We start from the raw sequence: 21,365 nt of genomic DNA, 5'->3' as shown, positions 1-21,365 counted from the left end.
AAATTACCTTATGGGTTACTTTTCAATACGCTGCCAAGGAAATAGTAGCAACAATCAAATGGAATGACCGTTTGTTCTAAAATCTAAAAACAAAGTCTAAAAACTGGCGCAAAACCTTCTCCGAAACATTTTTTTTTTTTTTTTTTTAAATAGCCTTTATATTAGGCTACTTTTACACTTACCGCTTTATTTGCGGTCCGTTATTGCAGCCCGTATCGCCGCATTTTTTATGGTCTGCAAAAAAGCTTGCGGATGGCAGTTTTTCATTTTTCCAATACTATGTAAATAGTTTTGAAAAAAAAAAATGGCGTTCCGCAAAACCAGAACTCACGGTGCACCGCAAAAACAAACTTCTGATTTTTTTTTTTTTTTGCGGCCCCATTGATTTTGACTAGGGGCTGTGTCCGTACGCCGTGAAAAAGATCAAGCAAGCTCGATCTTTCATCACGGCTGCAAATACGGCCCTCACGGCTGTACGGCACACCGTGGAACTTTTGCGGCCCGATTTTGCGGCCCATTGAAATCTATTGGGGCCGCAAAATTGGCACGCAAAAACACGGTAAGTGTAAAAGCAGCCTTAAACCACCATTCCATTCTTGCTACCATTTCCTAGGCAGCGCCTGCTTTTTGGATTTCTTCCACACAGATGATCGTCTCTTGCTGCAAGATTACAAATCGAGGTTTCATTCTTTAAAAAAAAAAAAAAAAAAAAAAAAAAACACACGCTGCCAACAATGGTACAGAAAACTAGTGAGTAGCACAGTCCTTTTTACTTTAAAGAGGACCTGTCATCAGGTTCAAAGAGACCAGTTTTTGCTCTTAATTTATAACAGCTGATCCCCTGAACATTCCATTTTTTATTGTTTTTTTGTATCTCTCAGTGTTCCAGAGATATGAGCCTTTCTATTAAATGTTAACTTTTATGGTCTTTATCAAGGGGGGCATGGCTAAGACGGTAAGCCTAAATACACGCCCTTAAAGAATCCTGTGAGCAATGCCCCATGGGAAAAGGTCATAAAAATTAGCACTAAAAAGTAAAAAAAATTAAAAAGTGGCCCATATGTCTGCAACTGTATAGCGGAATAAAAAAAAAAAAAAAAAAAGAACAAACCAAATTCTCACTGGAGATAAGTGCAAAAACTGCCACATTTCTTTAATAGCTCTTTCTACAAAAATTGTCTATAGGTGCAAGTAAAAAAAATAAAAAAAAGTGTTGCTCGCCACGCCAAAAAAAAAAAAAAATACATACAAAGCGTTCTCGGCTATAACTATCAAGTATCTAACACGTCCAGGAAAAAAAAAAAAAAATCATAGTATCTGAATGACAAAAGCAATACCTAAAGTCTTGTTTTTAGGGGTTTTTCATACAGTGGCGACACAGAAAGCAAAAGTCAAATTTTTTATTTTTTTTTAATCCCATTTGAGAGAAATGAGTAGCGCACAAGCGGAAAACTAAATGGTCCTTTTTTGGCTGTGCTTTATATTTTTAACATATAAAGCAAATACATGTTTATCAGCACTATCAAAGCGGTTCTTTCATTAAAGACCCCGGGCCATTCATCAATGTCAGAGCGGTTTGGGAACAACGGTGGGAAGAAACGTTTATCTGCAATCAACGTCCAGGCAATTAATCATCCGGCGATACGCCCTTTTTCTTTTCCTTTTTCTCCCATTTTGGATTGCAATCAGCCTTTTATTCCACATTCTTGTGGTAATAGGGGCTCGTATTGATTATAAGTGTTATACGTTCTCAGGTCTCCTATACGGCAGCACATCACCAAATGCTGTGTCTCATCATATGACTCATCTTTAACAAGCGCGGACAACTTTTTGGCCTCAACCGATAATTGTGAGACAGAACTTTATTACCTAGCGAGTTTATTAATGCACTAATGAAAGGACAACTGGTGAGGCCAATTATGGGTCGGCTATGGGTAGACCCAGCAGCAAGTTTGGCAATGAACACATCATAGTGCTCAGAGTTGTGCTATTCCAGCGCCATTCACGGCTTATATCCGGAAAACAGCTGATTGGTCATAAACATCGTAAGGCCGGACAACCCCTTTAAGGGTAAGGTCCCATGCTGCGCTTCCACATGTGGCCAAAAGCCTGGAGGGGGAATCTGTGCATGAGATAGCGGCATCATGGAGGCATTCCTGGAACACTGGTACGTCTATTCGCCCCCGCAGGATGGCATGGTTCTCGCTCGCATACGGCAGGGTGTGGGACCGTACCCTACGTGACTGTCAGCAGTGTTCTTTATAGTTTAATGGGTCACCACTGATTCCCGTAGAGGTCATTTTTTTCTTTAAAACATTTACCCGAGAATCGGGTCAATTATGCTAACCACACTCCGTTCAGAAATTAATCGGAATTCTATCACATCGTGATCCAATTTTCTCAGATGAGAAGACGGTGAGAAAAAAAAAAAAAAAGGTATCCATATTCTCCATTCTGTCATTCCTTGACAATCAGGCTGCACTCAGATGTCATCCGAGTGCAGTCCAATGGTTTCCATGAACTCATTGACTTATATGGCTGAGTGCGATTCGGATCCAAGTTGGCTATGCTGGGGTGTTTTTCCTAGAACCAAGGAGGGGGGAAAATAAAAAATAAAAAAAATAAAGACGGCCATGTGCATGGCCCCTTAGAATAACAATGGTCAGAGTGCAATCCAATAGGAGTTTTGTTTTTTTTTTTGTTTTTTTTAAAGGACTTTTTTTTTGCAATTTCCATTTTTGGAGATCTGGAAGGACAAGGATAAAACAGACTTGTATAAGTGAGCCAATATGTAGCGCTTTAACGCATCCAATAGTGTGTGCGTACACCCAATACCGCTCATCAGAAGGAAGGCCTGATACCTGGCTGAGCGCATCCTGTCTGCGCAGAAATCTGGGTGCAATTGGACTCAAATTAATATTCGATATGCAATATGAAGCCAGGAGTGCGATTATATCATGGCAAAGACAAAATTGAACAATTCCCATATAAAAACAAATGAAAACTGCCACTTCTTTGTCTTAGGAAGGCGGCCCGGCCATCCGTCACACTTGCGGTCAGCTTCAATCACCGCTGCTATATTTCATCCGTGGGTTTGCTTCCCCCCATGAGAAGAGTTAACGTGGGGCTTTCCGAACAGGAAAATTCGATGTAATTATATTGCTGCTAAAATTGTATTTTCCACGAACAGATATCTTGTATGGCCGTCTGCCTGACCCTTGGCTTGCGTTTACCCAGAAGGTCCGCCATTTTGGACGTCAGGTTCACTGACACTGTAAGACGGATGTGCGGAGACCTGACAGAGAAGGATGACTGGGAAGGCCCGGGGCATTACTGCGTGTGGTGCGACTCCTCGACCATCAGTCAGCGGCAGGCAGATGGCCTGGCGTGTAATTGATTTCTTTTGCCATCCATTGATATGCCAAATTTACGGATTAGAATTTGATCAGTGCTGCGCTTCGTAAAGGCCAATAAACAGAAGGTTACATCAAACTTACTGATCGCCGCCATGTCCTTTTCAGCACTCGTTTTAACACCCCTAATGATGGCATTTAACGGGGTCTTCAAACCTAAATGATATGTGAAAGCTTCCAGGACATCGGATATTGCTATACGCCAACGTGTATACTCATTTAGGCCGGTTTGTCTTATTCCCAACACCCTAAAATTTACATCAAAGAATTCTCAAGGCTGCGACCATGCAACGCAATACTAAAAGAACAGTGCAAGTACCCCATCGGTTAATGGATAGCTGACTGGTTAGGTCAGGGTGTAACTAACCGCTATGATGAATCCCCCTGATCCCAAGAACGGGGCTCTGGTTACTTAGAAATCGGTTTTGCAGTCCTCTTAACTAGAGTGGACGCTAGCATGGCTAATCCTCAGCTCCATTCATTTTCTATGGACCTTGCGGAGACAAGTCTCTGCAGAGCAAGGCTCTCAGAATCCGATAGAGGAAGGGTAGGGGTCCATAGCAATAGAATATTTTTTTCTTTCTTCTGTCCAAAAAAATAAGAACCATATTTATCCTCAGAACCCCGCAGTCAGATGAGCTCGCTGACAGATTTGCTGTTAACTCATTCAGCAATCTGCTACAAAAATAGAATCAGAACGCAGAAACAAAACCGTTCCTAAAGAAACAATATTGAAAACATAATGTAGCTTTTTAGCCAAAAATACAGCATTTTAGTACCTCCCCAAAGTGTCTATATCCTGTAAGGTGGTCTTATAAGGCAGATAGTGGTTGGTCAATTCCACTAAGCCAAGCAAGTAAGTTTTCTCAATGGGAAGAGAAGAAATTGCTGCTGGAAAACAACTTCACTCCTGCTGGAACAAGAGATCAGGCATCAGAAACGTCAGTATGACGGATCCTTCATTTCCCTGATATTGGGGAATATTATATATACGTATTACCCAGACTTCTGAGGACGCTGGGGTTCTGGATAAGCAGAGCCAAGCGCATATGCCGACCCACACCGACCCCATACCTGGATATGGACGTGGCTCCTGCTCTACTCAATGAGCCGCGGTTCAGCAGACGATAACTAGAAGGACTACAGAGAACATTAGTAACAAAATACTTCAAAGGTTAACAATCACTTTCTCTTTGTTCTCCCTTGATTTATTGGCGAGGGCCTTGTTTCCCTTTCACGCTTCCATTACAACTATTTTTAAAGACAAGGTTTAATATGCTTTGAACGTTCACAGGCGCAGTTTGGCTCCAGTTTTCACTTCGGCTACTACCAAAGAAAACAAAAATAACAAAACTGTTTATAGAGCTCCCAAGTAGAAATGGACGACGAACGAAGACATAACATGCAGGCCACGGCCAACGCTGGAGCCGACAGAGGCTGGCCTGTAACCCGGATCACATACACCTCTATCAAATACTACAATTATCCAGAAAATGGATCAGGGCGTCAGTCCAGTAAACTTATTTACTCCCCAGAAATCTTAGCTATGGGACCTTGCAAATTGTTGTTATCTTTGCATTTAGGAGATTTAAACTAAAGCCCCCGTCACACATAACGATGTCCCAGCGATCCCACCAACGATCCGACAAGGATGGGATCGCTGGGACATCGTTAGACATCCCCAGCGATCAGGAACAGCGACGCTGGACGCTGGTTTCTAATGTAAACGTCGGGTATCCAGGAGCCGCGGCTCCTGGATACCCGCCGTTTACCTTGGAAACTGGCGTACACACTGGTTTCCAAGGTAAACATCGGGTATCTAAGAGCCGCGGCTCCTGGATACCCGCTGTTTACCTTGGAAACTGGCGTACACACTGGTTTCCAAGGTAAACATCGGGTATCTAAGAGCCGCGACTCCTGGATACCCGACGTTTACATTAGAAACCAGCGTCGCTGATCGCTGGTCTCTCACTGCCACACACAGCGATGCATGCTGGGCAGCGGGAGACCCGCGATCGAAAAACGACCCAGGCTGCTCGAGCACGATCAGCGATAACCGGCAGGGCGGCCGGTCGCTGATCCCCATCACACACAGCGATCTCGCTGGCGAGATTTTCTGGAGCCGAACAAGTTCCTTCCTGTGTGTGAAGGAACTTGTTCGGCTCCAGAAAAAAAAAAGCAAAACGGCAAATGCTGATGGGGCCATTGACTATTAGGATGCAGATGGAGTCACGATGTACATCGGTTTTGGCCATATATGTCTATTGGAGGAAGGCTGTAAGACACAGATGTGGTGTGACGTGAACCCTGTCTCACAAGAGGGTTGTCAAGACTTAGAGTGACTGCAGACTTGTAGCCTAGGTTACTGCAGACTTGTGAATCCTCACATTGTGTGCGCTACGTGCTGTGAGCACTCTCTGGTCATGTGCCCCAAAGCACGCGATTTGTATACTGCAGGCCACATGCTGCCTAGACGTGTCCAGCCGCCATCAATACACTTGCATTGAGAGAGTTCACACATGTCTAAAATCGGACAGTGACCGCATGTAGTCAAATTGCATATTTATGGTCCGTGCTGGCATCGAAGAATCCTGACAGCACGCAGTGTGCGCGCTGTGAGAATTCACAAGTCTGCAGTCACGGAGCAACTGTGGACTTGTAGCCTAAGGCCGGACAACCCCTTTAAAGGAATGTGTACATCTTTAAACATTTTTTAATTAGAAAAAATATATAAAAGTAATCTGCACTATAAAGGTGCCCAATCTTTCTTTGCCCAGGCCAATATGTATTGGACAATCTGCTGAATTTGACAGGTTTAGCCAATATGTCTTTAAGGGTTTGTCATAGATGAGCCCTTCAGAGAGGATTTGTCCGACCAATGTGCTCAAGATCCATACTCAAGGAGGTCAAAATGGCACATAAGAAGCACTGAATGAAGACCGTGGACTCATGGTCTGGAGTATTCCTAGGAGATAAGTGCTCCCCCACCTCCCCGGCTGGTGACCCGTAGGCTGGTATGTCTACATGCATACACTGCAGGCTGTCAATCATGGCAAGAAGGGGTGGAGGAAAGCGTCCGTTGCATACAATAGACGGACTCCACTTTACGCTTTCAGTAATCCCATGTATCATAGTTGCAGTAGCAAAAGGAAAAGTCAAACTACTCTTCCATTATACCTGGGCGACGTAAATAATTGCAGACGTTTCAGCGAAGATCTGAGTGTAAATTCCTACATGTTCTGACAATACAGCTTGTGAGTGTTAATCTGCGGTATTACTAGAGTAAACCCGCTGCTAAGGTGGAGGGCTGCAGGCCGGATCACCCGCTGCTGGTCACACAGTGTTATATGGCTGCCATGACTTTGTGAATAGTTCGGCGCTGGTGACAATTTTACAACTGTTCCCAAGTCCGTTCTACATCTGTGCTCTGCTCTTGGGGCTTTAAATTCAAGTCGGACAAACACATAAATCTGCTTGTTATTGGCCGTGCCGCTACCGAGCCAAGTTAGGAGCCCTTTTAGTGACTTTATTTACTCACTTTAACGGCACCTCTCCTTAAATTAATTTAATACCTGCCCATTTTTGTTTTATCCTCTGAATCCACAGATCAGCGCTCTCACCCCTCTAAACACTCCAGTTAATTAATGTACTGTTACCGCCACCTTTTTTGTCCACTATAAATATTCTCTTTGTCATAAGCTGTGAAGGCTGCAGACATTCCCTAGCAGTCCCCTAGACACAATGCACGCCATACACAGCCCCCGGCATTTATTAGTCTCTGGAATTTAGGAAACTTGATTGCATTTGATAGAAAATGTGATCAATGGAAAACCTAATTATTTTGTTAAAATTTTTTAGTCTGACCACTTAAAAAAAATCATTCCAAAGTGCAATCCCACGAAGTGTCTCCGTTCGTAGTAACTTGCGGTCCCATGGCCGGATGTCAGGATGTCAGAAATACTGAGAAGGATTACGAGAAGTGGAGGCAGGACTATACTTGTTTAATCCTAGTCTACAGATTGTTCTGCCAACATGCCGTTTGCAAAAGAGTGGTGATCACTATGTGGCCATGTATAGACCTGGCCTACAGAAGAGCATGCTACCATTAGAGTTGCCGGAGAGCACTACATACTGACTTCTGCTCCCCAGATCCTCCCTTAAAAAGCAAGTGTACACTTTGTGATTGAGCAAAAAAAAAGTTACATTTTTCTTGAAAGGAAAAACAAACAAAAAAAAAATCACATGCCAGTCTGCAAAGACAACTTTGTGTGTTGGGTGAAGAGGAGAAGTACTGGTTCTCATTAAAGAGACCAGCTCAGCATGGAGTCTTACAACCAATAACCCAGGCTAAAAAAAAAAAAAAAAAAAAAAAGAAAGTTGGCAAATTAGATCTCTTGCCATGAAAAAAAACAATAGAATTGATCTCACAAGTATCACCAAGGGTCAATGTCAGAGCCTTGCAACGTGATCAGTGCTAGAAGGAAAGTCCTCTACAGACAGACTCATCTTTATGGTGAAGTAGCATCTCCAATACGTTACCTCAAGGGCATTGTACCCAGCCACCCTCTCCCTGATGAGGGGCAATCATCCCCAAACAGGCTGCCTGTACATGGGATCCTGGCTTGAATTTATACCTGGCCAAGCTTCACGGCTCGTAAAAGAGCACAACGTTGTCTAATAGGCCAGCTAGGCATCGCAGGTGGTCCTTGCCAGATAGCGCTTTTGCAGTATGAAATCAAAACTGATTTTACTATCCAATCTGGGGCTAGAAAAGATTACCCCCAGAGACTTTAAAGCTTCATTTTTTTAGTTGGAATACAACTGTAAAAAGAGCACAGATTTCTATTATTCATTTTTCAGAATGGCTGAAAATAAACATTATGATAACAAGCTATTTTAACCCATTCTGAAATAACCTACCAGCTATAAAATACTGTAAATTTAGATCAAAAAGAACACGAGTCTTGTGAATTACTTTGTATATAGATAACCAGTTTACAAAATTAATAAATAATGGAAGTGGCCTGATGAGCGTTTCACACACTGCTTTCTCAAGGGGATATAGATAATGTGCCCCAAACTCCTCCATTTATACACTCTTTGGCCAATTTCAAATATTAGTTACACACCTGAACATAACAGGCACTTACTAATGATGAGTAGTGATGAGCAAGTATACTCGCTGCTTGGGTTTTCCCAAGCATGCTCGGGTGTATTTTGGGTGTGCTCGGAGATTTAGTTCTCGCCGCCTCAGCTGCATGATTTGTGGCTGCTGGACTGGCTGAATACACGTGTGGGATGCCTGTTTGTTAGGGAATTCCCACATGTATTCAGCCTGTCTAGCAGTCGCAAATCTCGCAAATCATGCAGCTGAGACGACGAAAACTAAATCTCTGAGCACGCCAAAATACTCGGAGGACACCCGAGCATGCTCGAGGAGACCCAAGCAACGAGTATACTCGCTCATCATTAATGATGAGCGAACGTGCTCAGATAAAATGTTGTCATCTTATCAGAGCATGTTCGCTCATCACTTGTGCTTACCCCGCATCCATCTCCTGTCCACATGTGTATGTGTGAATCGCCGGGAGACCGTGCACACGTACACATATGGACAGGAGATGGACGCGGGGGTAAGCACCTATTAAGTTCAAGTACGTAACTAATATTTGATCAAAGGGTGTAGGAGTTTTTGGGCACATTAGCTTCCACCCCTTGAGAAAGCAGTGTGCGAAACAGCCAAAGGAAAGTGGGCATTGTGTGTTGGGTCTGAGTAAAAATATTTATTTTAATAACAATCTTATACTATATTGCACAAAACTTAGATATGTATTGGTTCATGTGCATTTTAGCTAAAAAGGATCCCATTGAGTATATTATATGGCAATACACACTTATGAACAGGGTCATTAATTATTAACTGTATGATCCGATGTTTCACTGTACCCTTACATGTCCGTTTAGTGATTCACATTTCCCTGAAATATTTTATGTCTATGTATGTGTAATATGATCTAATATGTATTTTAACTTAAATAATATATTTTATCTTTATAGTGCGAGTCACTTTTGCTAGTGGATTTATACTTTGCATATAGTGCTGTAAGAAAAATGGGTGAAGTGTCACGCACCACCTTAGCTTGATATTTCAACTGCTTTAAGAAATGTTACTTTTACGTCACACAAAACAATTACGTGTATTAAATTTTGAACAGTTAAGTTCGAAAATACAATTTAGAAAAAAAAAAAAAAAAAAAGGCCGACACATTGGGTAACTAAACTAGGTTATGGCCCAATTTAGAAGAGAAAGAAAACCAGGGCATGGCTTGGCATTTGCACAGTCCATAAAAGGCACAGCTTGTTTCTCTTTGGGCGCCAGATGCAGTAAAAAAGAGTTTAGGAACAAATGCCGAGACCCAGGTGTTTCATGAGGCTCAATTCAAGGAAAGTAAGCTCTGCAGAAGAGAGATTGTGCCGCGTTATAAAGAGAACTGAGCAATTAATATCTGGCCGGCCACACATGCGATAATGCTAAAACCGTGACCCACACCGACCGGCAAACCTGGGAAGGAGATTTTTGGATCATTACTGAATGATGGCCAATATGTGATTAAATTGTTTTTATATATTTAGTTTTTTTCACACCCTCACTAAAACATTACTCATTTTTATAGACCAAAATTTTGATACAGCACCTCTTTACACAGGCTGAATCAACGTTCATGGGCCGTGGCTGGTACTGCAATTAACGATTTCTCATATAAATCGGGTAACGCGTTAAGAAAATCTTGCAGTTTATAAAATGTTAGCAACTACAGTCTTCTCCGGTATTAATAGGGAATCCTGTCAGTAGGTTTGAGCTATTTATTCTGAGAAGGTCTGATTCCAAGGATGTGTCACTTACTGGGCTGGTTTTTTTTTTTAGTTTCCGCACAATCAGTGTTTTATCAGCAGGAGATTATCACTAGAGGACTAGGGCTCATGTGCACAGAGGGCAGGCTAATCTGTTATCCTGCCCCCTCAACACTGATTGGCACGGCCCTGTGTACTTTGTTAGCAAGCTGCCAATCAGGGGTGTGGGCGGGGTTATACACAGCTCAGCATTCTGACCACTGCTACAGCTACAACAGATAAATCAGGGATCTTCTCACAACTGAATAAAGCAGCCCAGTAAGTGACATCATTGGCATCAGGCTGGCAAAAACCTGTTGATAAATTCCCTTGAAAACATTTTATTTAACACGACAGTTAATGACTACACGCACATTAAAAAAAAAAAAAATTTTGTACATTTCATTCCTAAATGCAAAAGGTACAACAATCTCAAATAGTTTTCTTGAAATCCTTTATACCATTTGCAGCTTCAGTGTTTTATCTAGTGAGTACTTTTGAAAAAATTAATAAATATCGGTAAAGTGTCTGCTCCATTTGGCTCTCTGCTCTCCATCTTTATTCTCTATTGTTTTCTATGGGTGAATAAATGCTGCACATACACTAGAAAAAAAAAAAAAAAAGCAGCAGTTTTCCAAATTAGTCAGGAAAATAAACCAATGTGTGTGCGTGAGATTTTTGAAATCTCATGACTTTGCTGGTACTGTAAAACGCAGTTTACAATTTGCATTAAAAAAAAAAAAAAAGGCTGCAAAACCGCAACGTGTGAACATAGCCTAATATCCCAATTCAACAAGGGGGCTGTCCATGCCGCTCTTGATGAAGAGGCGTGTTGGAGGCAGGCACTCTTGATTCAATGAGAGACAAATTCTTTACAATGTTGCAAAATACGCCAAATTGAAAACTCCTCCACATGCCTTATTCAGATTTAAAAGAGAAAATTTAAAAAGTGAAGCAAAAAGCATATTGGAAAAAAAGTGAACATAACAAAAAGGGGCAATTTTAGTTTAAAAAAAAAAAAAAAAGATGGAGAAACCGCAGTGATGAATCGGTGGATCACTGTTAGAGATAGCAGCAGGGAGGGAGTTGTACACAGATCTCCACAATTTGGAAAAAGCATGGACAGTCTCTGGGAGGGCAGAGAAAATGCTGAGCTACTTACCGGTAGCGATGTTTTTCAGGAGCCCATGACAGCACCACGAAAGAGGGGATCCGCCCTTCGGGGACAGGAAACCTACAGACATAAAAAGGGCAGCCCTCTCTCCCGCCTCAGTTGGATTACAGAGCATGAGAGGACCTCCCAGGTTAGTAGCAATTCATATATACACAGTCAAAGAAAATATTCTTCACCCCTGTGACTAACGTTTAACTGAAAGAAAAGGTGCTGATCCAAGACGTGAGAGCAGAGGGAGGGAATGTAAAGGTGCTGTCATGGGCTCCTAAAAAACACCGCTACCGGTAAGTAGCTGAGCAATTATTCAGTCGCCATGACAGCACCACAAGAGATTTACAGAGATGAAGAGAACTTAGGGAGGGATAGCTGCCTCAAGCACTTTTCTCCCAAACGTGAGGTCGGCGCACCCGCCTAAATCCAATCTATAGTGGTTAAAAAACGTGGATGGAGAGGACCATGTGGCTGCCTTACCTATGTCCTCGATGGATATTTCCGATCTCTCTGCCCAGGATGTTGCCACGGCCCGAGTAGAGTGCGCCCTTATGCCTTCTGGAATCTCTAGCCCACCTGCTGTATAAGCAAAAGAAATAGCCTCCCTAATCCACCTAGCTAGGGTGTTTTTGGACACTCTAAGTCCTTTCCTAGCTCCCTGAAAGGATACGAACAGGGCATTGTCCTTTTTCCATGGTTCTGTGGCTGAAATGTAACTATGGAGGCACAGTCTTACATCTAGGGAATGGAGCTTATGCTCGGTCGGGTTAGTGGGGTTCAGACAGAAGGATGGGAGGACTATTTCCTGTAGTCTGTGGAACTTTGAGGCAACCTTGGGTAAAAACAGGGGGTCTGGCTTTAAAATGACCCTATCTTCTCCAAACTGGGTGTATGGAGGTATCCTAGAGAGGGCTTGTAGATCACTAACCCTCCTGGCTGACGTTAGGGCAACCAACAGGGCAGTCTTGAAGGAAAGGGTTTTTATGGGGTTCCCACATAACTTTGATCTGGCCTGCATGTCACCCGGCCAACATTTGAGCCACAAGGCCCTACGGGCGGCATTGGCGAGGGCTGCGGATCTGGTCCAACCATACCGTTAAGGACCTGGCGGTGCACGTGGCAGCGATCGCTGGCCGTAGGGCTCCAGCTGATGTTTCCCAGGTTTCCTTGAGGAAAACATCCGCCTTCCTGTCCAGCGGGTCCTTTAAGCTACCAAGGTCCTCAAAGGGTAGGGACGTCTTTTTGCACGCTTTGGCGATAGCCGCGTCCAGTCTTGGGGCTTTGTCCCATGAGGATGAAGCTGTTTCCTCAAATGGATACAGTCTTTTGAAGGCAGGAGGCAGGGAGGCTTTCCTCTCGGGCTTTTTCCACTCCCGTGTAATAAGGGCACTAATTTTGTCTACCAACAGGAAGGACCTACGATTTCTTCGATCCAATCCTCGGAACATCGAATCCTGTACTGACTTCTCTGTCGGGATCTCCTCAATCCCCATTGTGGTGTTTACCGCCTTTACTAGATGATTGACTTGTTCTAGTGGAAAACAGGAGTGGCCCGATCTGGCTTCAGATGATGAGGATGAATCTGATTTAAACTCCTGCAAGTCGCTATCGGAGACCAGAATGGGGGATCTAGGGGATTTCTCCCTGAACCCCGTGTCCGGAGATAGAGATCTAACCGAACCCCTAACCTCCTGCCTATCTCCCGTATACTGGAGGTAAAGTCAGCGGTCTCTTCTGTGACAAGGCGCTGTATGCAGGGTCTACATAGCTTTCTTCCCTGACCGTCCGGGAGGGGAACCCCGCATTCAGCACACTTTCTATGCTTGCTCTTTCCAGAGCACTTTTTCCCCTGGCAGAATGGAGAGAGGAAACATAAAGGGAACAGAAAATCACCAAAGTGAACTTCCTCGTAGCTCACTTACCCTGGTTCATAGCAGCGCAGTACCGGGTTCTGTGGGGGGAGCAGCCGATCCTTTACGGCTCGTGGATTTATCTGGTTCTGAGTAGACCTATGTTTCTAAGAGTGACTGCTGCTGCTAGACCGCTGCTGGGGTCTTTCTGAAGGCTGAGGCTGCATCTGTGGATGCTCGTCCAGAGGCTCTGCCCGCTCCTGCGACGCCATTCTCAAACAACACAGGGCCAGAAGCGCCTCACAGCTGATCTGAGGCAGCTAAGTAGCCGGCCAACCCCCTACGGGGCTCACAGGTGTCCCTCATCCAGGCCTGCCGAGTACCCCCTGATGTTCGGCTCCTCCTCCCCCCCGACCAAGCCAGCGGCGGGGACGGGAAACCCCCGGCCAGGCGCACGCCGCGCACCCCGGCCACCCAGCCTCCCCAGAGGCGCACACCCCTGACGTCACAGCCGCAGCCCCCGCCCGGCGCGTCATACGGCGCGACCAGGCATCACCTGTCCGCGCCCACGAGCCAGCGGCCCCCACCTCCGGCAGAAGCAGACGCCCCGCCGCCGCCCCCCCCCCCCGCGATCGGACAAGGAGGGGCAGCCTGGACCTACCTACTGGGTACTGGCGTCGGGCCTCCAGAAGCAGGCTCTCCCCCTGAAGGCCTCTTCCACCTGCTTCCGCCTGCACCAACAGTCCCCCTGCCGTGCAGCGCTTCCAGTACTCCGGAGAGACCGAGGCAGGGGACCCCCGCTGCCTGAATCGGCCTGCCGGGCATGGGATTTCATCTGGACTCCTGTAGAGGTGTCTGAAGGGATCCCCTGTCAGGGACAGGAAACCAACTGAGGCAGGAGAGAGGGCCGCCCTTTTTATGTCTGTAGATTTCCTGTCCCCGAAGGGCGGATCCCCTCTCTCGGGGTGTTGTCATGGCGACTGAATAAATTAGCTGAACTATGAGCTAATGATGTCCACAGAGACCTCAAATCCAGACTACATTACTAGGAGAGAAACTGCAATAAAACAAAAATCCAAAACATGGACCAAGCTTCAAACTGCAAATTTGGAGGTCTGAAAATGAATAATGGTATGAAGATAGCAGACTGAAACCTAGCACAATTTTATTAACTAAACTAATATATGTAAAAACTAGCTGAAGAGCCCGGCGCTGCCCGGGCATAGTAACTAACTGTGGTTAGTTATAAAAAATTATAATTATCCTCCATCCCATAATCCCGTGCCCATATACCCATCATACATATCCACGATCCCATAGGCCCGGTGCCCATATACCCATCATACATATCCTCCATCCCATAGTCCCATATCCATATACCCATCATACATATTCTCCATCCCATAGTCCCATGCCCATATACCCATCATACATATTCACCATCCCATAGTCCCAAGCCCATATACCCATCATACATATCCTCCATCCCATAGTCGAGTGCCCATATACCCATCACACATCCTTCATCTCAGTCCCGTGCCCATATACCCATCATACATAGCCTCCATCCCATAGTCCCGTGCCCATATACCCGTCACACATCCTCCATCCCATAGTCCCGTGCCCATATACCCATCACACATCCTCCATCCCATAGTCCCGTGCCCATATACCCAAGGGACCATATAACCATCATACATATCCACGATCCCATAGGCCCGTGCCCATATACCCATCATACATATCCTCCATCCCATAGTCGAGTGCCCATATACCCATCACACATGCTCCATCCCATAGTCCTATGCCCATATAGCCATCATACATATTCTCCATCCCATAGTCCTATGCCCATATACCCATCATACATATTCTCCATCCCATAGTCCCAAGCCCATATACCCATCATACATATTCGCCATCCCATAGTCGAGTGCCCATATACCCATCACACATCCTTCATCTCATAGTCCAATGCCCATATACCCATCACACATCCTCCATCTCATACTCAACCATTATGACATCATAATGAGCGGCGGGGCTTGCAACCTATGATGACATTAGAGTCGCCATGGCAACCATTGTGACATCATAATGAGGGGCGGGGCGCACACACTGTTTCCCCATTATGTAGATAGGGGCAAAATTGTTTGGTGAATTGGAACGCGCGGTGTTAAAATTTCGCCTCACAACATAACTTAGGATGCTCTCGGGGTCCAGACGTGTGACTGTGCCAAATTTTGTGGCTGTAGCTGCGACGGTGTGGATGCCTATCCCGGACATACACACATACATACATACATACATACTTTGAGCTTTATATATTAGATTATGTTAACATGTCAAAAGGTGTCCATAGACTTTATGGTTCAAAAGAGAAAAGTTGCCCAAACCCATGAACTTCTACCAGAGGTGTCTGATGGCTTTTTTTTTCCCCTCCTGTCCCCATTGACAACACATATAAAAGAGGGAAGGCAGGAGAGGCAGCTATTAGCTTAATGGGCATTCGGCAAGCTATATGGTGTATGAGCACATTTAGGGAAGCCATCAATTTAGTGGTGGATTGTCTTATGGCGAAAAGCCAAAAATGTGCATAGATTTAGAAAAACTGCAAATATTTTCTTGTATGTGGTATTTGACTGTGCAGCCAAGTGCATCATGTCACTTCTTTCAGCGTTCTTCACCCATTGAAAGCAACGGGTAGTGCAAAAAATGCTGCAAAAATAGGTTTTGCTGCGGTTTTGGTACCAAAACCTGATGAAGTTGAATCAGATTATTTTTTTCTAAGCACTAAACTTTAACAGCATGCACAAAAAAACAAAAAAAAACAAATGTACCCTGACAAAAATGTAGTAAAAAAACGGACCAAAACTAGGCAAACACTCAGCAAAATCTGCTTTTGTCTCGTTGCTTCTTTACTGCCAAGAGAGCAGGTTTTCAAAAACGTAACGTGTGAACATAGCCTTACAGCAATCAGTTGGAATGTATCACAGCCCTGTAAGAATTTTAGGCTACGTGCACACGGAGTATTTTGCCTCTGCGGATTTTGTAGTGAAAACCGCAGATAAATCCGCAGGACAAAAGTCCTGCGGTTTATCTGCGGTTTTACACCTCATAATGGATGAGGTGTGAAACTGCAGCGTTTCCGCACTAAAGAATTGACATGCTGCGGATTGTAAACCGCAGCAAAACCGCGCGGAAAAATCTGCAGCATGTGCACAGCGTTTTTTTATTTCCATAGGAAATAAAGGTACTGTACAACGCAGCAGAATCCGCACCGTGTGCACATACCCGTAGGAGAACTCACCTGTTTTGCAACTTCTCTTAAGCAAGCTACACCCCGCTCAAAGTTTGGAAACACTATGGAACCGTACTTCTGATATTCTGGAAGAGGCCGGATTTTAATTGTGACTTCTGTAACTACTCCAAGAGTTCCTAGAACAAGAAAACAAATTCCGGTACATTAAAAAGAAAAAATATATAATAATTCCAGGTAACAAAAATATAAAAACATAAAGACAAGCATTACACGTTGTATGTTTCCAAGCATTTTCAATAGTGATCTGTACATTTTGAGGTTGGCATGTTTCATCCCAAGTAATGAAATAAATATTTTAATATTTGCTTTTTTTTTTACTAACGCTAATAGATTCAACTGATTCCTTTTCCTTTGCTAAGGTAAATCACAGTATTTAGGATCTATAGCTTTTCACATTACACACTCCGCTTTGAGGCCTTAAAGGGGTTGTCCAGTACTTTTAAATTGTTGGCCTCTCTTTAGGATAGGTCGTCAATATCAGATCAGCGGGGGGTGCAACCCCAAGCACCCCCACCGATTAGCAGTTCCAGATGTCAGCAGCAGAGGAACGTCATACGTTGCGGAGCAGGACAGCACCGCTACGTCAACTGTAAAATGGCCCCAACGAGGTGTTGTAGATCCACCTTTATTCATTCAAACAAGGGCGGATGTGCAGTACCACTAAGTTTTAAGTTTCAAAAAGTTTTAAGGTTGAAGGTAGACATAAGGCCATTGAGTTCAACCTATAAACTAATGATTTGGTTTTATTTTGCCTTCATCAGAATCAACATGAGGCAGATGCTAATTGCCCTATATAAAAAGAGGAAAAAAAATTATTCCCAACTTCACATACCACAGTCAGACTAGTTCCCTGCATTAATGTCTCATCACAGGATGTAGTGCCCATAACCTGTAATGTTACCGGTACATATTTCAAGACAAACATCATCATGTAGCAAAGATTTCCATAGTCTCAGTGCTCTTACAGTAAAGAATTGCCGTCTGTGATTACTGATCATTGAAGGGGGGAGTTCACAATGTCAGTTACCAGAATAGCCTGTATAATGTACCAATGGAGCTTTTCACTGCTGCAGTAAATTGGTATTTTAACCAGTTATTGGTAAGTATAAGTAAAGACTTTTTTTACTATGATGTGTTAGGGTCAGAAACTTCTATCACAGTTACTGGTGATGATTAGACAGCACCTGTCACACAGTTATAATGGAGAACATCCCAGTTCATCCTCCCAACTCTATTGTATAGAGTTTCTTTAAGCAAAATGGAAACAGTTCAGGCAGGTCTCGAGCATGGTCTGCAAGATCAACATATCCAGAATTTTGGGGTAAAACGGTTTGAAATTTTTGTGCAACTCGGAGTAGACTTTTGGTGGGTTAACGCCGGTTTCGGAGAGCTTCCCCAGCGATTTGAAAAGGGAGAAAAGCTTAATGGAGAGGTACATGGCCGAGTGCATCCAGCAAATTCAACATCATTTACGTTACAAAAGTTGGGTCCATGACAGGAATATGTCTCTTGCGGTGATGCACAGCAGCTAAAAGATGCAACAAGTTCATTACGATGCATCTTAGTCCAGCATATTGTTCATCAAAACTGGGGAACAAAATGCCAGTCCTGAGGAATCAAGACCTTCATCTAAAGGGTTCTTTAGGCCAATCTCACCGACACTTAAAAGTCCACGAGATATCTGCATGCTTGAAGACCCTATGACTAACATTCAGTTCAAAAAACATAGGATTATGTTCACTATATTGGAAAGCTGTTGAAAAATCTGGTAAATACTCTGGTAAAACCCAAACTTTCCTTTGTGAACTAAGAAACTGTAATGACGTTTGAGCTCACTTATCTGAATTTAAAAAAATAAATAAGTATTGTGCAAAATTAACTAAAACTAAAATTTTGATACTTAAAAGACAATTTTCAATGTTCTCGTTTTTCTAAACAAGGACAAGAGAAATATACCTTAGACTAGGTGTGTGATCACAAACTTGTTAAAAACTGAAAATTTTAATAATCTGTAAATATTTGGGAATTTTTGTGCATGGGACTGAAGCCCATTGTAATATGAGAAAAACAGTCCTGTTTCAAATAGTGTGCATCCCCTTTCTGTATATTCATCAGTCTTTCTACTTTTCTGGTGGGTAGCACGGTGGCTCAGTGGTTAGCACTGCAGCCTTGCAGCGCTGGGGTCCTGGGTTCAAATCCCACCAAGGACCACATCTGCATGGAGTTTGTATGTGCTCCCCGTGTTTGCGTGGGTTTCCTCCAGGTTCTCCGGTTTCCTCCCACATTCCCAACGTAGCTGATCGTTGGTCTCTCGCTGTGATGCGCGTTGACCAGCGGGAGACCAACGATCAAAAAATGGTCCAGGATGTTGAAGCGCGATCAGCGATACCTGGCAGGGGGCCGGTCGCTGATACAGGTCACACACAGCGATATCGCTGGCGAGATCGCTGTGGCGTCACAAAATCAGCGATCTCGCTGTGTGTGACGGGGCCATGGTGCTGGGTCTTCACCCTTGCCTTCCATGTGACCTAGCTGCAGTGTATCCTCCTCCCCTTTGGGCTCTCGTTGTGCATCTCTGGGTCCCTCATCTTTACCTCGGGACATGGCTGACGGCAGGTTATCTGTGTGGTAAGGTGGTCCGGTGTGTATGCGGAGTAGGGTGAAGATGCTGGAGCTGATGATGGGCAGTCGGAGTGTGGAGATACTGTAAACTTGCCTCTCTCCCTTATCCCCTCTTTGTCACAGCAAAAATATGCAATGTTTTTTTTTTGTTTTTTTTTTACAGTATCAACTATGCCATCCCTCATTGTCTAGGACACCCGTCAATCTTCTGTCCCATCCTTCAGTGAGCTGAAGTTCTCACCGCTTGTGACACGCGTGCTGCTGCACAGGATTCACAGTCTCCAGCCGCTCCAATGTAATTTCAAAAACTACGTTGTCTGTTAAATATGTTGCAGCCACCCCACCATATGTGATGCTAGCGTTGGACATGTTGATACCAGAGATACTGCCTGCAGACAGTCATTCATACACTGCAGATGCAAAAGGTTGGACATTCTCTTTAAAAACAAACCATAATAATGGGGTGAGCATCAAGAGCAGCTTCGGCACCCCCCTTCTTCAAACTCCGACTAAAGTCCCAACAGGGCATTCCGGGTCATTATGGTCTAGCCGGCAACTCATGAAGCGTCACATAAAACATCTTAAACTGCGCTTTAAGTATCTTTCATAATCATATTTCCTGTAGATTTAATTTGGGGCCTCGCTCGCCTAGCATCACACGAGAGCAGTTATAAAGCGACAAATTAAAAATGATCACAACGAGAGAGAGAACTTTATTGAGTGCTGTGTGCAATTTATACACATCAATTTTCCCCCGGAAAGAGGAAAATAATACACGTGGATTTCACAATGATCTATGGGCTGAAGAATGCAAATTAATTTGATATACACATCTACAAAATACACGCACCAAGCCGAGACCGTTCATCCTCACAACCCGGCACAGAATGAACATTATTATTTTTTTTATTTTTTTTTAAAGCAGCGAAACTGAGGGGTTAAAAGGTTATGGTGACATTATTAAATGTTATCCACAAGGTCAATGGGCTATAAATGCCACCGTAACTGTAAGGAGGATTTAAAAGGCTGTGAACATTATAACTATGCTGTAAGATATACAACTGATGTAATTGTATTATACCGCAATATAACTGTCAGGGCTATAAATCTGGACGCTCTGCATTCTGAAAAAAAAAAATTGTACAAGTTCAGGCAAAGAAATGCTTAGGCTTGTTGTTTTTATTCCCCCCCCCTCTTTCTTAATTCATCACCTTAAAATAGTAGTGCTAGCAATTTATCAAAAATTATTGCCATGACCTGAATTGTTCTCCTTTGGGGACGGAAGACGGAGGAAAAGAAAAACTTGATAAAAAAAATTAAATAATTTTGCAATTTTTTTTTTTTAAATTATGGATTCGAAGGCAAATCATATTTAAAAAAAAAACAAAAAAACAAAAACAAAGGATGATTCATAAAAGAACAATAAAATTGTAAAATAAAACTGACACAGAAAAAAGTCTCATCATTAACCCTCTCTTGACTAGAGTTCGTTTGGGCCTCGATGATCACAGCAAATCGTAAGGGTATGTGCACACGTTGCGGATTTGGCTGCGGATCCGCAGCGGATTTGGCCTTGCGCATTCGCAGCAGTTTTCCATGCGGTGTACAGTACCATGTAAACCTATGGAAAACCAAATCCGCTGTGCACATGCATGCAATTCCGCGCAGATTTGCTGCGGTTTATTTTCCGCAGCATGTCAATTCTTTGTGAGGGATCCGCAGCGTTTTTACACCTCTTCCGTTATAGGAATCGGCAGATGTAAAAACGTAGGCGAAATCCGCAGAAAATGCACAGTAAAGCTGAACTAAATCTGCAGGTAGTTTTACCTGCGGATTCAGAAAAATCCGCAGCCAAATCCGCAACATGTGCACATACCCTAAAGCTGCATTATAAAAGGGAATTTTGGGGTTTGTTTCCAAAGGCCCTTGCATACGAGATGGATGTCAGCCCATCCCGCGAATATGCTAAAAGGATATTCAAGATATCCTATGAGAACAGAAGCATCGTATTAACAATCGTTCTGTGTGCATGGAACAGAGGTCAACCAGTCAATTAAACGACCCGCCGATCGTCATTGGTGGAGCTGATCAGCTGGGATTGG

The 21,365-nt window shown here is 43.7% G+C and overlaps 1 protein-coding gene across 1 annotated transcript in view; it reads right to left on the bottom strand.

The window, feature by feature from the left end:
• AGPS (alkylglycerone phosphate synthase) overlaps positions 1-21,365 on the bottom strand; it is a 214,174-nt gene that overhangs the window by 85,621 nt on the left and 107,188 nt on the right. The window contains exon 11 of the mRNA XM_073577433.1: positions 16,630-16,757. Within this exon, the coding sequence (XP_073433534.1) occupies positions 16,630-16,757 (128 nt within the window). The remainder of the gene's footprint in view (positions 1-16,629; positions 16,758-21,365) is intronic.

The sequence above is a fragment of the Dendrobates tinctorius genome, unplaced genomic scaffold, assembly GCF_039654945.1.
Source record: "Dendrobates tinctorius isolate UK_male_01 unplaced genomic scaffold, ASM3965494v1 ptg000056l, whole genome shotgun sequence".
Lineage (NCBI taxonomy): Eukaryota > Metazoa > Chordata > Amphibia > Anura > Dendrobatidae > Dendrobates > Dendrobates tinctorius.
Note: the sequence above shows the minus strand (reverse complement) of the source record. Positions and strands in the feature narration are given on the sequence as shown.